The 13,202-nt window shown below is 37.2% G+C and overlaps 1 protein-coding gene and 1 non-coding gene across 6 annotated transcripts; one reads left to right on the top strand and one right to left on the bottom strand.

The window, feature by feature from the left end:
- Positions 1 to 3,481: 3,481 nt before the first annotated feature.
- TRNAQ-CUG (transfer RNA glutamine (anticodon CUG)) lies at positions 3,482 to 3,553 on the bottom strand. The gene has a single exon. It is a non-coding gene; the product is annotated as a tRNA-Gln (tRNA).
- Positions 3,554 to 5,336: 1,783 nt separating this feature from the next.
- Positions 5,337 to 12,748, top strand: LOC132053381 (pentatricopeptide repeat-containing protein At1g03560, mitochondrial). 5 transcript variants are annotated; one of them, XM_059445386.1, is made up of 4 exons: positions 5,337 to 7,803; positions 9,101 to 9,175; positions 10,713 to 10,784; positions 11,262 to 12,748. In XM_059445386.1, the coding sequence occupies exon 1, from the start codon at positions 5,341 to 5,343 to the stop codon at positions 7,633 to 7,635; it is 2,295 nt and encodes a 764-aa protein (XP_059301369.1). In that variant the 5' UTR covers positions 5,337 to 5,340; the 3' UTR covers positions 7,636 to 7,803; positions 9,101 to 9,175; positions 10,713 to 10,784; positions 11,262 to 12,748. The 5 variants fall into 5 exon arrangements, with proteins under 5 accessions (XP_059301369.1, XP_059301371.1, XP_059301370.1 ...); XM_059445388.1 differs by lacking the exon at positions 9,101 to 9,175 and having other exon boundaries at positions 11,262 to 11,525; positions 12,293 to 12,748; XM_059445387.1 differs by lacking the exon at positions 9,101 to 9,175 and having other exon boundaries at positions 11,262 to 11,525; positions 12,362 to 12,748.
- Positions 12,749 to 13,202: the final 454 nt, after the last annotated feature.

Genomic DNA, 13,202 nt, shown 5'->3' on the forward strand with positions numbered 1-13,202 from the left:
TATTATTTTGTTATATACATTATATTCTAAGCATGCTTAACATTTAATCCTTGCTATGTTTTAAAAAAAAAAAACAATTTTTTTTTGTTCTTTTTTTGGATCGGTGGCAAGCCACTGTTCCGAATTTTTTTTTTTTTTGGTTTAATTCAATATTTGTTAAATATTTATGCATTGTTAATTTATTAAATGTTTATGAAGTGTTAATTTGTTATATGTTTATGAGTTGATAATTTGTTAATTATTTATGAATTGTTAATGAATTATTATTTTGTTAAATATTAATTATGAATTTATTAGTTGTTAAATATTGTGTATGAATTGAAAGAAATTGAATGGTAATGAATTTTTATGTTGTTAACACTTTGATTGGATGATTGTTATGTATTATTTTGACATTTTTCGTATTGTGTCATATTGTATAGGACCAAATCAATGATTACGTAAAATAGGACCTTTCGTCGTTACATAAAAATTATCTAAAAAAGTAACAATCAAAACAAACATTGTATTTAAATTAACAACATAATATAATACAATAGGTAACAACCATCCAGATAAGTTGTAAATGATTATGAATTGTTATCTATATAATTTTAAAAGCGTGAATATATATATGTTAAATAAAAAAAGATTATCCAACCTGTTCTCCACCGTTGGGAGAACAGGTTGGACACTTTCTTTACTGTGCGTCGGCCATTTGACTCCCATTCGGCGTTACATGCGGCGGTATCATCGAGATCACACGCCGATTGATCGGCAACCCAGCTTTGCGTCCCCCTGGGGATGTAGGATACTCAGCACTCGCCGGGCAGTACGAGGCATTGGTAAGTTTATCGTATTTAGATTTATTTAATCGCATTGAATGTTACGTTTTAAAAAGTAACTTTTTTTTTTCTGTTGAACACAAATGCGGTGGTGGCGGTACGGCGTTTACGCGTGTTGGGGTTAGAGCATATGCCTTACCACACGGGCTTGCGGGGCTTGCGGGCGGAGATGGTACGGATACAGAGGATGGTATCCGGACGAGGCGAGAGATTAGGCGCGGGAGGAGTCTATTCGGGGGGGGCCGACTATCGAAGGCGGCGCCGGGAGGAGGACCGGGTGCTCCCGAGGAGGAGGGCGGCCGTCTTTGGCGAGAGGACGCCGTCTTTTGGGACGCCGTGCGCGTAGAGGCCGCGGTGGTGTTGCCGGAGAGGACACGGTGGTGGAGGACACCGTACGGTAGATGAGGCGGATGAGGCCTATCCCATTCCGGAGGGCGTTCACGGTCTAGTCCATCCGCGACCGTTCCGGAGCCGGTGGCGGCTCACTCGGGGACTCACTACGTTTACGCGCGCTCTTGCTTGCCGAGATACCCGGTCGTCATCACGGCCCGAGCCGAATGCATACATGGAGGAGCGTGATAACGTTGATTGGGCGGCGTTACGCGCTTCATTGGGCGATGAGCGGCTTTGTGAGGAATTTAGAGGGACCCGGATTCTTGACTTCGATGAGTTTTTGATCTAGGTTAGTATTTAAAATGCTTATTTGTTCATTTAAATTATTTATTTAAATATATATATATATATATATATATATATATATATATATATATATATATATATATATATATATATATATATATATATATGTTACTCATTATTATTTTATATTTTAGGATTCGGCACCAGCGGGTCCACCAGAGCCACCCACTCAGGCGTTTTCTCATGGGTCTGTCGAGCCAGCGGTGTCTTCCCATATGACCACTGAGCCACAGAGTAAGCTTTTTATTACAATTTCTTTTATTCAACATAAGGTCAATATTTAATACATATTTTATTATTTAAAGTACTTATTTTAAATATGTATGTTACTTATTATTTCGTTATTTTGATATTTTAGGATTCGACGCCAGCGGGTCCGCAAGAGCGACCCACTCAGGAGCATTCGTGCAGTCCCGCCGAGGCAGAGGTGTCTTCTCGTGAGACTACGAGGCGCATGTAAGTTTTTACTTAAAACTACTTTTATTCAATATAAGGTAAATATTTATTTAATTTTTATAACCTTTACTTGGACTACGAACAACATCTCGTCCGGGAGACTACCTCGTATTCACCACCACCCCCGTCGAGGAGCCTACGTACCCATCTCGGAGCCTACTCGGGCGCCCCGTTGACACACGGGTTTGATTAAATAAATAACGTTAATGTATTCAATATAAATAAGAAATGGTACTAATTATTATATACTTTTTAGGTTCATCCTTCTGGGCCGCCTGAGGTAGCGACTCCGGACGAGGAAGTGGTTGAGTCTCCGGACCTGGCTCGGCTGAGGTTCGAGCGTGCCGGCGGAACGATCCCAGAAGAAGCACGTTCTAGCCGAGAGCACGGCTAGGGGAAGAGGAGATGATCATGACTTGGAGCGTCCCGGTTATTAAGAGGAAGAAGGACGATGGAGACGATGGCGAGGGCGGTGAGGATGGCATGAGCCTTAGGCCTAGGGATAGTCTCTCATACTACATGTGGGACCCATCCTCGATAGTGTATATACATTAGTGTTGTACAATTTATCGTAAATATAATATATTTTTTTGTATATTTATACATATTATCTTAGTTTTTATTATTATTTATAGTTTCACACCCTGAATTGATTAAAAAAAAAAAAAAAACTGACACGTTCAAAATAAAGTTAAGCATTAATTTAAAAATAAGACGAAACCCTAAAAGATAAATAACGTAAAGCTAATGACTACAAGTCTTCAAACAAAAAAGGACTTGAAGACTTTTCAACCACTAAAACGACAATCCAAAGTATTGCGTATTCTTTATGTATCGAGCCTATCTTATTAATTGTACAAATATAAGTAGGGTTCTATATAAAATATTGAAGTTCGAGTCTCAAAGCATGATTAATATACGGCTAAACTACGTAAAAAGGAGTGTAAATAAATTTGTTTTGGAAAATGGCACCGGTATAAGCATAAAAATGCGCGCTATAGGCACAAAAAGTCCCTTTAGCGCGATTTTCTTGCGCTAAAGCACTTATGAACCGTTACGAGTTAAGTGATTTAGCGCGATAGAAAATAATCGCTAAAAGGTATATTGGTAACATTTTTTTTGTTGGGGTATTTTGGTTAAAAAAAAATTTTTTTGCATCATTTTTGTTCGGACCCCTTGTTTTCACTTGTCCATTGGGAAATGATTATAATTAATAATAAGGGTAAATCAGGAACTAAGTGACAAATTATGTCTTGATTTTCCAAACTGGACAAATAAAAGTAGACATCTATTTTTAGTATAGTGGACAAATAAAATTGGACGGAAGAAGCATATGAAAGTTATAATTAAAGGCTGAGCTAGCATGAAAAATTCGAATTCAAGCAATATTTAATAACTTTAATTCAAATCTTTTTTAATGAGAAATTCATTAAATTTAAGAATTCATAATATTCAAATTTGAAGAGGAAAAAAGACAAACTTCAAAACACAAGAAGTACATAAGGTTCTACCGAGATTTGAACTCGGGCTATTGGATTCAGAGTCCAATGTCCTAACCGCTAGACTATAGAACCAATTTGTCTCCCAAGTTTACAATATAATTTTATATGAGTGAAAAGAGAAGAAAAAAAGCAGAACCATACTTTAAAGTAAAAACTTAACGTGGTACAGTCAAACCTCTCTATAATAGCATCGTTAGTTTCAAGATTTTTTGGTTTTTATAGTGATTGACTGTTATACATCTATAACAGTAGTTGACATTTAAATAATATTTGCCTGTTATAAGCAAAAAAGATACTAAATCCTAAGCTTAATCACACTTTTTATAAAAGAGAAAAACATCTTAACCATAAAAATATATATTCATATAACATTCTTTATCATAATTAGTGTATAAAAAAAATCTCTATATATTCATATAACATTCTTTATCATAATTAGTGTATAAAAAAAATCTCTATACATATTATTGGTAATCTTATTCTGTTTTTATAAAGATGATTAAAAATTATATTGTGTGATTTCACTGGGTATGTTGTTGATTAATAATTACATTACTAAAAGGGAAGATAGTTGTTATAGAGGGGTTATTTTACGAAGAATGTATTATTATAATGATGATTTTTTTGTTATAGGTAAACAACTGTTATAAAAATGTACAATATAACATATTTAGTTCTGAGAAAAACTTAGTTGGTACAGTAAGGTGCTGCTATACAAGGATGCTGAGAGGCGTGGCCGTATAACTTTCCACTTGAATTTGTCTTTACTTGACTTTTAGTAAAACTAGAATTTGTACTTTTTCGTTCTTTTATGGTAAAGCAAAAAGGGACACCTTTGGTTGTGGTGCACGAATATGGCTGCTCCTCCCAGAGGTTTCGAATACTGAATATGAAAAAATTCTTGGTAGAGAGCGTTTTTCTCAAAAATGTGCCCCACTCGGTGCGAATCCGAATATAGTCGGGTTTCAATAGGGAAACACTGGGTTGAATTTTTTTTTTTTAAAAAGGCTTAAGGGATTAGTTAAAACAGAAACCCCAAATGAGAAGAAGTTGATATCTGTTAAGTTTAACTAGCAACTCATGTGAGAATAAGAGTGAAACCTTTCGATCATAACCAAATGATGAGAAGAAAGGTTAACTTTTGCTACCTTTAATGCAAACTCTTGGACCAATAATCAACGCTTGGTTTTGCTGTGTAATCATAACCTAACTATGTCTCTTGCTACGAGAACGAAAGCTATGCCATGAGAAAAGCAAGAAAATGTATGCGCCATTGTTGTAGAAGCACACGATGGTGGCCGGAGGGAAAGGGGAGTTTACTTACCTCATGAGACTAGCGGATTAAACTTACCAGGTTTTCAAATTTGCACCGATAATTTTATGTTTAGCACTAAAATCATCATTTTTCACACGTTAAGGACAATTTCGGTTGCGTTACATATGAAGGATTAAAAGGGTGACTTTTTCTGTACCTTAAGGACTATCTTGATCACATGATATATATATATATATATATATATATATATCATGTGATCAATATATATATATATATATAAAGAACTAAAATGATCTCTTTCTTTTATACATTAGAACTATTTTAATTACGTGGTATATATCAACAACTAAAATAGTCCAACCCCATACATTAAGGACCAGTTTGATCATTTTCTCAAACTTGTACGTGGTATGCGTTCTAAGCCAAACTGGAACTTGTACTTTTTTTCTGTTATTTTATGGCAAAGCTCAAAGGGGGTTAAAAGTCAAAACATAAGTTTTGCATAATTGCAAGAAGAAGTTGAAGCTAGTTGTAAATTGTTAAAAAAGCTGCATATTTGTCAACCTAGTACCTAAAACCCCAAATGAGAAAAACCCTCAATAAACCCCTTTCTGCCATTGCTGCAACTTCAAGAATCAACACTATACTCATCAATGGCACAAACAAATTTCCCCACTTCACAAAAATATCCAATCTTTACTTAAATTTCACTTCAAACCCCAAATGTGTATTCACAAATTCCACCTTTCCACTTCAAGAATGTGTGAAAAATCCTCTTTTCCAAATACCCAAACCCCAAAAACCCAATCTGTACTCAAATTTCACTTCAAAACCCAAATTGGTATTCTCAAATTCTCACTTTCCACTTCAAGAATGTGTGAATTTTCCTCTTTTCCAAATACCCAAACCCCAAAAACCCAATCTTTACTCAAATTTCACTTCAAAACCCAAATTGGTATTCACAAATTCTAACTTTCCATTTCAAGAATGTGTGAATTTTCCACTTTTCCAAATACCCAAATCAAAAAAATCCAATCTTTACTTAAATTTCAGTTCAAAACCCAAATTTATATTCACAAATTCTAACATTCCACCACCAGAATGGATACAACCATTCATAGACCTGTCTGATTTAATCACAGATAGAAAAGATCTAAAACCATCACCATGGGTATCTCAAATTTTGAATCTTTTAGATAATTCACCATTAATGGAACAGAATTTAGATGCTTATTGTTTCAAATTTCTCATTAAATTATCACCTAGTTTTGTTGCTTATATCTTGAAATCAGATAACCTTTTACCTGATATCGCGTTTCGTTTCTTTTATTGGGCTGGTAAGCAGAAAGGGTATGCTCATAATTGTGAATGCTATGTGTTTTTGATTCAGATTTTATCTGCTTCACGTGAATTAGATAGAATTAAGCATGTGTTTAGTGAATTTAAGGATAAAGGTTTGTTGATGCATGTGGCGGCGGTTAATTCTTTGATTAGGAGTTTTGGAGAACTTGGGATGGTTGAGGAGTTATTATGGGTTTGGCGTCGAATGAAAGAAAATGATATTGAGCCTAGTTTATATACATATAACTTTTTGATGAATGGTTTAGTGAATTCGATGTTTATTGAATCCGCGGAACGTGTTTTTGAGGTTATGGAAAGTGGGAAAGTTAATCCGGATATTGTTACGTATAATACTATGATTAAAGGGTATTGTAGATCTGGGAAGCTTAAAAAAGCAATGGTGAAATTTAGAGAGATGGAGGTTAGGAAAGTGGAACCTGACAAAATTACGTATATGACCCTAATGCAAGCATGCTATGCGGAGGGAGATTTTGATTCTTGTTTGGGACTTTACCATGAAATGGAGGAAAAGGACTTGGATATCCCGCCACACGCGTATACGTTAGTGATTGGAGGGCTTTGTAAAACTGGGAAGGTTTTGGAAGGGTTTACTGTTTTTGAAAATATGATCAAGAAAGGTTTTAGACCTAATCTGTTGATTTATACTGCTTTGATTGACTCGTACATGAAACACAGAAACTTGGATGAGGCGATGAGGCTTTTTGACAGAATGAAGAGTGAAGGATTTGAACCGGATGAGGTAACGTTTGGGGTTATCGTAAATGGTTTATGCAAAAGCGGGAAGTTAGACGAGGCCATGCAGTGGCTCGAGTACTGCCGAAATAATAATGTAGCTATTAATGCTATGTTTTATTCGAGTCTTATTGATGGTCTAGGAAAGGCAGGGAGAGTTGACGAGTCCAGAGAACTCTTTGAGGAGATGGCTGAGAAGGGATGTACGCGTGATTCGTATTGTTATAATGCGCTTATCGATGCCTTGGCCAAAAACGAGAAAATCGATGAAGCTTTGGTTGTTTTTAAGAGAATGGAAGATGAAGGTTGTGATCAAACAGTTTATACGTACACGATATTGATCAGTGGTTTGTTTAAAGAGCATCAAAATGAAGAGGCATTGAAATTATGGCATATGATGATTGATAAAGGTATAACTCCAAACGCTGCTTCTTTTCGAGCACTTTCGACTGGGCTTTGTCTTTCTGGCAAGGTGGCAAGAGCATGTAAGATATTGGATGAGCTGGCACCTATGGGTGTTATACTGGAGACGGCTTTTGAAGATATGATTAATGTTCTATGCAAAGCAGGGAGAATAAAACAGGCTTGCAAATTAGCTGATGGGATCGTGGATCGAGGTCGAGAAATTCCTGGAAAAGTTCGTACGGTTTTGATTAATGCCTTGAGGAAGACGGGGAATGCTGACATGGCGGTGAAGTTGATGCATAGTAAGATTGGCATTGGATATGACAGGATGGGTAGCATTAAAAGGAGAGTAAAGTTTCGAGTTTTGGTTGAAAGCTGAGGCTATAGCTGGATATTGGGGTTACTATTGGGACACTCAAGTGTGCTATTATGCTGTCATGGGTGGTTATTAGTTGAAAATGCTGAGGCAACATCGACAATGAACATGCCATTTGATGAAGCTATGCTAATCTGCCACTTCGTGGAGTTCTAACAAGCAAAGCAAGAGGTAAAGTTAATTGAAATTTTTGTCAATACGAAAGTCTGAAAAATCATCTTGCTTGTGATATTTTCATTGTTTTCGTTGAAACTGGAAGTGCAATGTAGGGTGGTGTGACAGTCAACTCACAAATTCTGAAGTGCGACCTTTTCCTAGTTCTGATTAAGCCTGAGAGATATTTAAGGATGCATGAAAGAGTAGCCACTAATGCTTGCATTAGGGTAGGCTGCCTACGCCACACCCCTTGGTGTGCGGGCCTTCCCCGGACCTGCTAACGCGGGATGCTTTGCGCACTGGGCTGCATGAAAGAGTATGAAAAAAGAAGAAAAAAGATTTTTTCCCCTTATTTGATTGGATTAAAAAGTCCTTATTAGTTGCCATGTTTTCTTTTTCTTCATTGCCGTATTTCCTTTTCATAACTACTTTGATTTGCTGCACTTGAGCCGAGGGTCTTTTAGAAACAACCTGTCTACCTCCACAAGGTAGGGGCAAGGTCTGCGTACACTCTACCCTCCTCAGACCCCACTTTTGGGATTTTACTGGGTATGTTGTTGTTTGATCGGATTAAAAAGAAACTTTGGGATCAAATATTCATGTGATTCCACAAGATTTAATTTTGATCAAGTAACAGATTCTAGCCAACTTAATTCTACCTCCTTTGTGAGGAGCACCCCTTCTCCCGAAGTTACGGGGCTATTTTGCGGAGTTCCTTAGAGAGAGTTGTCTAGCGCCCTAGGTTTTCTCTACCTACTCACCTGTATCGATGTACCCTCTTGCTCAAAGTCGTTCGAGCTTTTCCTGGGAGTATGGCATATTTTACTTCTGTGCCGTAGCGCCTGGTATTTGAACATTGGTTCGAGGCATTGTCTCTATTCCTTCTTACCCTGAAAAAGCAGGGACACCTTACGTTCTTGAACCGATAACCATCTTTCGGCTAACCTAGCCTCCTCCATCCCACTCCTTCTGTTGCTTTTAAATACTTTAGTTTATTGATTTTTGGAAGGGGAGCTTTGACGTAACTGGTAAAGTTGCTGCCATGTGACCAGGGGGTTACGGGTTCGAGCCGTGGAAACAACCTCTTGCAGAAATGCTGGGTAAGGCTGCGTACAATAGATCCTTGTAGTCTGGCCTTTCCTCGGACCCCACGCATAGCGGGAGCTTAGTGCACCGGACTGCCTTTTTTTCCTTTTTAGTTTATTGATCTTTGAGACACCTAAAATTGATAGATGGGATTATCACTCATACTAGTTACTATTCCTCAGATTCTACTCATGAGCATTGTGCTTACAGTTATGCTTTTTATCAGTTAATTCAGCAGTTCTTGCAATCAACTAAAATATGGTTCTCCCAGACAACTTATCTCATTATTGTTGTAAAAGAGGTACTATCACAGTTCCAAGCTCCAGTTGCTCAAGTAATAAGCAGCCGGTAGAATGCTTACGTTTCTTCCTGGATAGCTGTGCCTTAATCTTAAACTGTGTATTGGAACTTAAGAACATCCTACCTTGCCAGATACTGCATATAAGCTGAAATTCAAATGTTTATGGCTGTTGGTTTTTTTGGTGTAATTTACATGATGTATAGGATGAATTATAACAAGCTAGATTTCATAATCTTCACAGGAATTGGTTTTTATACAGAGGGTTTCCTTCCATTTTTGTTTTTTGTAATGAAGGATCCCCAAACAGTGTACTGCCTTTGCACTATTTTTTTTTTTTTTTTTTTTAACAGTTAACATAAGGCTGCCTTTGCACTATCTTAGAGCTGGTCTGCTCAAAATCAGAGAATGCTGTTTATTAGCAACAATATTTCCTGTAGTAGGTGGATATTGACACTGGGATGATAAATTAATCTGAAAAATTTGCCTCAATTTCTTGCTCCTTTGTTATGAATTGGGTTAATAATTGACAAGCAGGAGTTATAAGGTGGTCGCACCATCTTTTTTATGGGTGTCCTAGCGCTAGTATGAATTCTGCTATATTGGATTATTGAGCAGTCCAAGAATAATCGCTTCCTTTTCAATTTTTCACTTATCAATCTTGAGGGCAGGGATGTGAGCAATGCGCTGGATAACATCATCTTGACTATCCGTGAAGTTATATTCATATCCCGTCAGAGTAATAGACAATTGACAAAGGACTAAGTTCACTTCTTCAATAGGTCTCAGAAGCAATGTCACTTAACTTTTTCTTGATATTTCAGTAAAATAATATTACTAATGACAAAAACAAGCAATGTGATATGATGGGAGCATACAAAAGCTGTGATTCAGTCAGGTTCCTAACTAATCCTGTACTAAGGTCGGAGATCTCTTAAGGTATCCACTTCATAATACATTCTGAAGATTACACCGAGGTAACGACTAGATACAAGTGCTTGAATTCAAGTTATGTGCAGGGTTAGCTTTTTCTTAGTAATATCTGTAATGTCTTTCTCTTTGCAACATATGGTTGATCAATCAGTATGGCATCAACATATGGTTTCTTATCATTTCGAATGGTCCCATTTGGAACCCGCAAGGGTGGCTCAGTTGGTTGAGCATGGGGCTTTTATAATGGAGGTCTCGGGTTCGAAACCCCACCGCCTACGACAGCGGGGATTTGCCTTCTGGTCGAGCTCGTCGCAGGGCTTGCCTAAGTGCGGGTTATCTCTCTCTGTGTGGTTTGTGAGCTATTGCACGGAGGCGGAGTTTGTGCGCACCCGAAGGGTAGCGGCTGCGGGTTCCCATGTCATCAAAAAAAAAAAAAAAAAGAATGGTCCCATTTGGTATCCTGCATACTTTCTTTTTCTCTCTCTCTCTCACTTTTTCGTTTTACCCAATTACAGTAACATAGTCACTAGCTTAGGTTCTCTGTAATGCTGATTCACTTGTTCTTCAGTGTTAGCACTTTGTTTTTTTTTTTTTTTGGCAAGAGTAGTATCCGGGCCAGCTTGCATGTACTTGAGTATTTAAGGGGTTACCTGTTACCTCCTACCAACACAGGTACCAGGTAACTCTGTCTAGCAAGGCTTGGGCGGATAGGCACAAGTCACCTATCATTTTTTGTTTCTGTTGTAATTTGAACACTGATCTCCCATGGTTTTCATCTCACTTTATTGACCGCTAGGCCACACCCTTGGACTTTGTGCTCAACGCTTTTTTGATAAATAGCCTCATTTGATAATATGCAGGCAGTCGATTCTGTTGTCTTTATGCTTCTTTACAACATCAAATACGTAATTAGTTGCAGTTTGACACTCCTCTTATTTACGACATCAAATATATAATCAGTTGCACTTTGACACTAATTTTTTACTTGTTGTATTTTTTCTTCCTTCGCCCATGCTTTTGTTAATCAAAATCTTGCTTATATGTTAGAAATTATTATTTAAATTTTTCAATTCCAATCAGGATGCCGTCGCCTTTAGGGGAATAGGTACTTTTAGTTGCTGTAAATTGATTTATCACTTATTGTCAATGCATTCAGTACTGGACCCAGGAAGATGCCTGGGTACACAGGTGACCGAGAATTTGCTTTTTATGTGCATGAAGAACAAGAAGAATCATTTGTTATGGAGATATAAAAGTGGGAGCTAGAATCTCAGCAGCTGACATAACTACTATATTTTCGGCCTGGCATTTCCTGTACAACAAGTACAAACACATTGTCTTTTGGAACTTGGAGTGGACCCTTGGAGCACCTATGCAGACTGGCGCACGGCGACTTGTCAGTTTCCAAGCCATTTCCGAGGTACAATATTCTTGAAATCTTTTATCCAGGATGTCTAATTAAATTTATGGTTGAATATATCGATAACCCCTTAAAGTTGCTGGTGAATTTCATTTATCGCTCGTCCTACGGACTCAATTGAGCACTCGAACACATGATTACTTGTTTCTATTAGACACTTCTGGCTCAAATTTTGAAAAAGTTCTTGCGCATGTTCTCAAGTGTCTATTACATAGATAAGTTAACCACATAAAATATGTCACCTCATTAATTTATACACATCAGCCTCAATTGAAACATGCTTGAGGTTTTATGGCTTATTGAGGTTAATGCATATAATTAAGGAAGTGACATTTTTAAGTGGTTAACTTATCTATGTAATGGGCGCAGGAGAATACATGCAAAAGTCTTTTCAAAATTTGAGCCGGAAGAGTGTAGTAGGAACACTTTTTCATAAGTTCAGATACTCAATCGGAACATGCCGTAGTTCGAGTGTCTAAATGAAATTTACTAGCAAGTTTAAGGGGTTGTTGATGTATTCAACCTAAATTTATTGGAAGGGGTTACCATCTGTGACATTTGTAAGCACGTGCTTGTATTGCTTACCCATTCATATTCATTCAACCACAACATGGCGAATTAATTTTTTGATGGATATGCGAGGTAGTTGATTGACCGATCCAAAAGACAATGTTGATTTTTCGGTAATAATTGTGAGAATTCAGATGTGCCTCTATCTGTTAGTACCACTTTAGATATTTTTAATGGAATCCGTCGTGTCGAGTCAGGAAAGGTTTGTTGTATGGAGTACATCTGAACATTGGAGGAGCCATTGATTGTGATGTGTGTTTATGCAGATACATTTCTTTGCCAGGGAAGATGCATCTTTTATTTGCTTTGCAGATTGACTTTGTATTAGGATCACAAAATGGAGGATATGGTATCTAAATTTTCGAGAGTGGAGAAACCTAAACCATAAATTCTTAAACGGGCATATATCTTTTTCAGATTCTGCTGGGACATTGAAATCTTGTTGCATGATAATTTGGAAGTATTATCTCCAAATAAAATGCACAATGTGTGGGGAAATTCCCTTCTTTAGTATATATTTTGGTATCTCTTATCTCTTTAGTTTTTGTGGTATGGGAGAATGGTTAGTTGACTATTCTGCCTTACATGAAAAAAAGATGTGCCTTCTGGATAATGACCTTCTGAAAGTGATTTATAGGCCACTTGCAAATTGAGATATTTGTGGATTTGTTTCTTCTGCAATCTAGACATTATGGGGGGATATCCTTTACTCTAATTTGCCTCTAGGCTGGGGAGAATGTGGTATTTAGGCAGCGTGTTCGGTAGGAATATGATTATACAGTACCTTGTGGAGGCAGTGGCGGATGGAAAACAGAATTACTGTGTTCATATGAACCCAGCGATTTCGGGACGGAACATAGAAATATATATGAAGTATTCGGCGTGGAGCATAGAAATATGTATATGTGTGATATTACATAAAGTTAAATAAATAATACATTCTGAACCATAATCTCAAAAATGTAATGGATCCGGTGATAAGAATCTAAAGATTGAATCCATTAAATCAAATTCCTGGATCTGTCCCTCGCGGATGGGAGTGGGACATCATAGAGTTTGCTAGTAAATGAGTTACAATTGAGCCCAATGGTCCTGAAACTATTGCTT

The sequence above is a fragment of the Lycium ferocissimum genome, chromosome 4, assembly GCF_029784015.1.
Source record: "Lycium ferocissimum isolate CSIRO_LF1 chromosome 4, AGI_CSIRO_Lferr_CH_V1, whole genome shotgun sequence".
NCBI lineage: Eukaryota > Viridiplantae > Streptophyta > Magnoliopsida > Solanales > Solanaceae > Lycium > Lycium ferocissimum.

What these genes read in the sequence shown, in the direction of transcription:
- LOC132053381 (XM_059445386.1), top strand. Translation starts at nt 5,341, where the DNA reads ATGAGAAAAACCCTCAATAAACCCCTTTCTGCCATTGCTGCAACTTCA.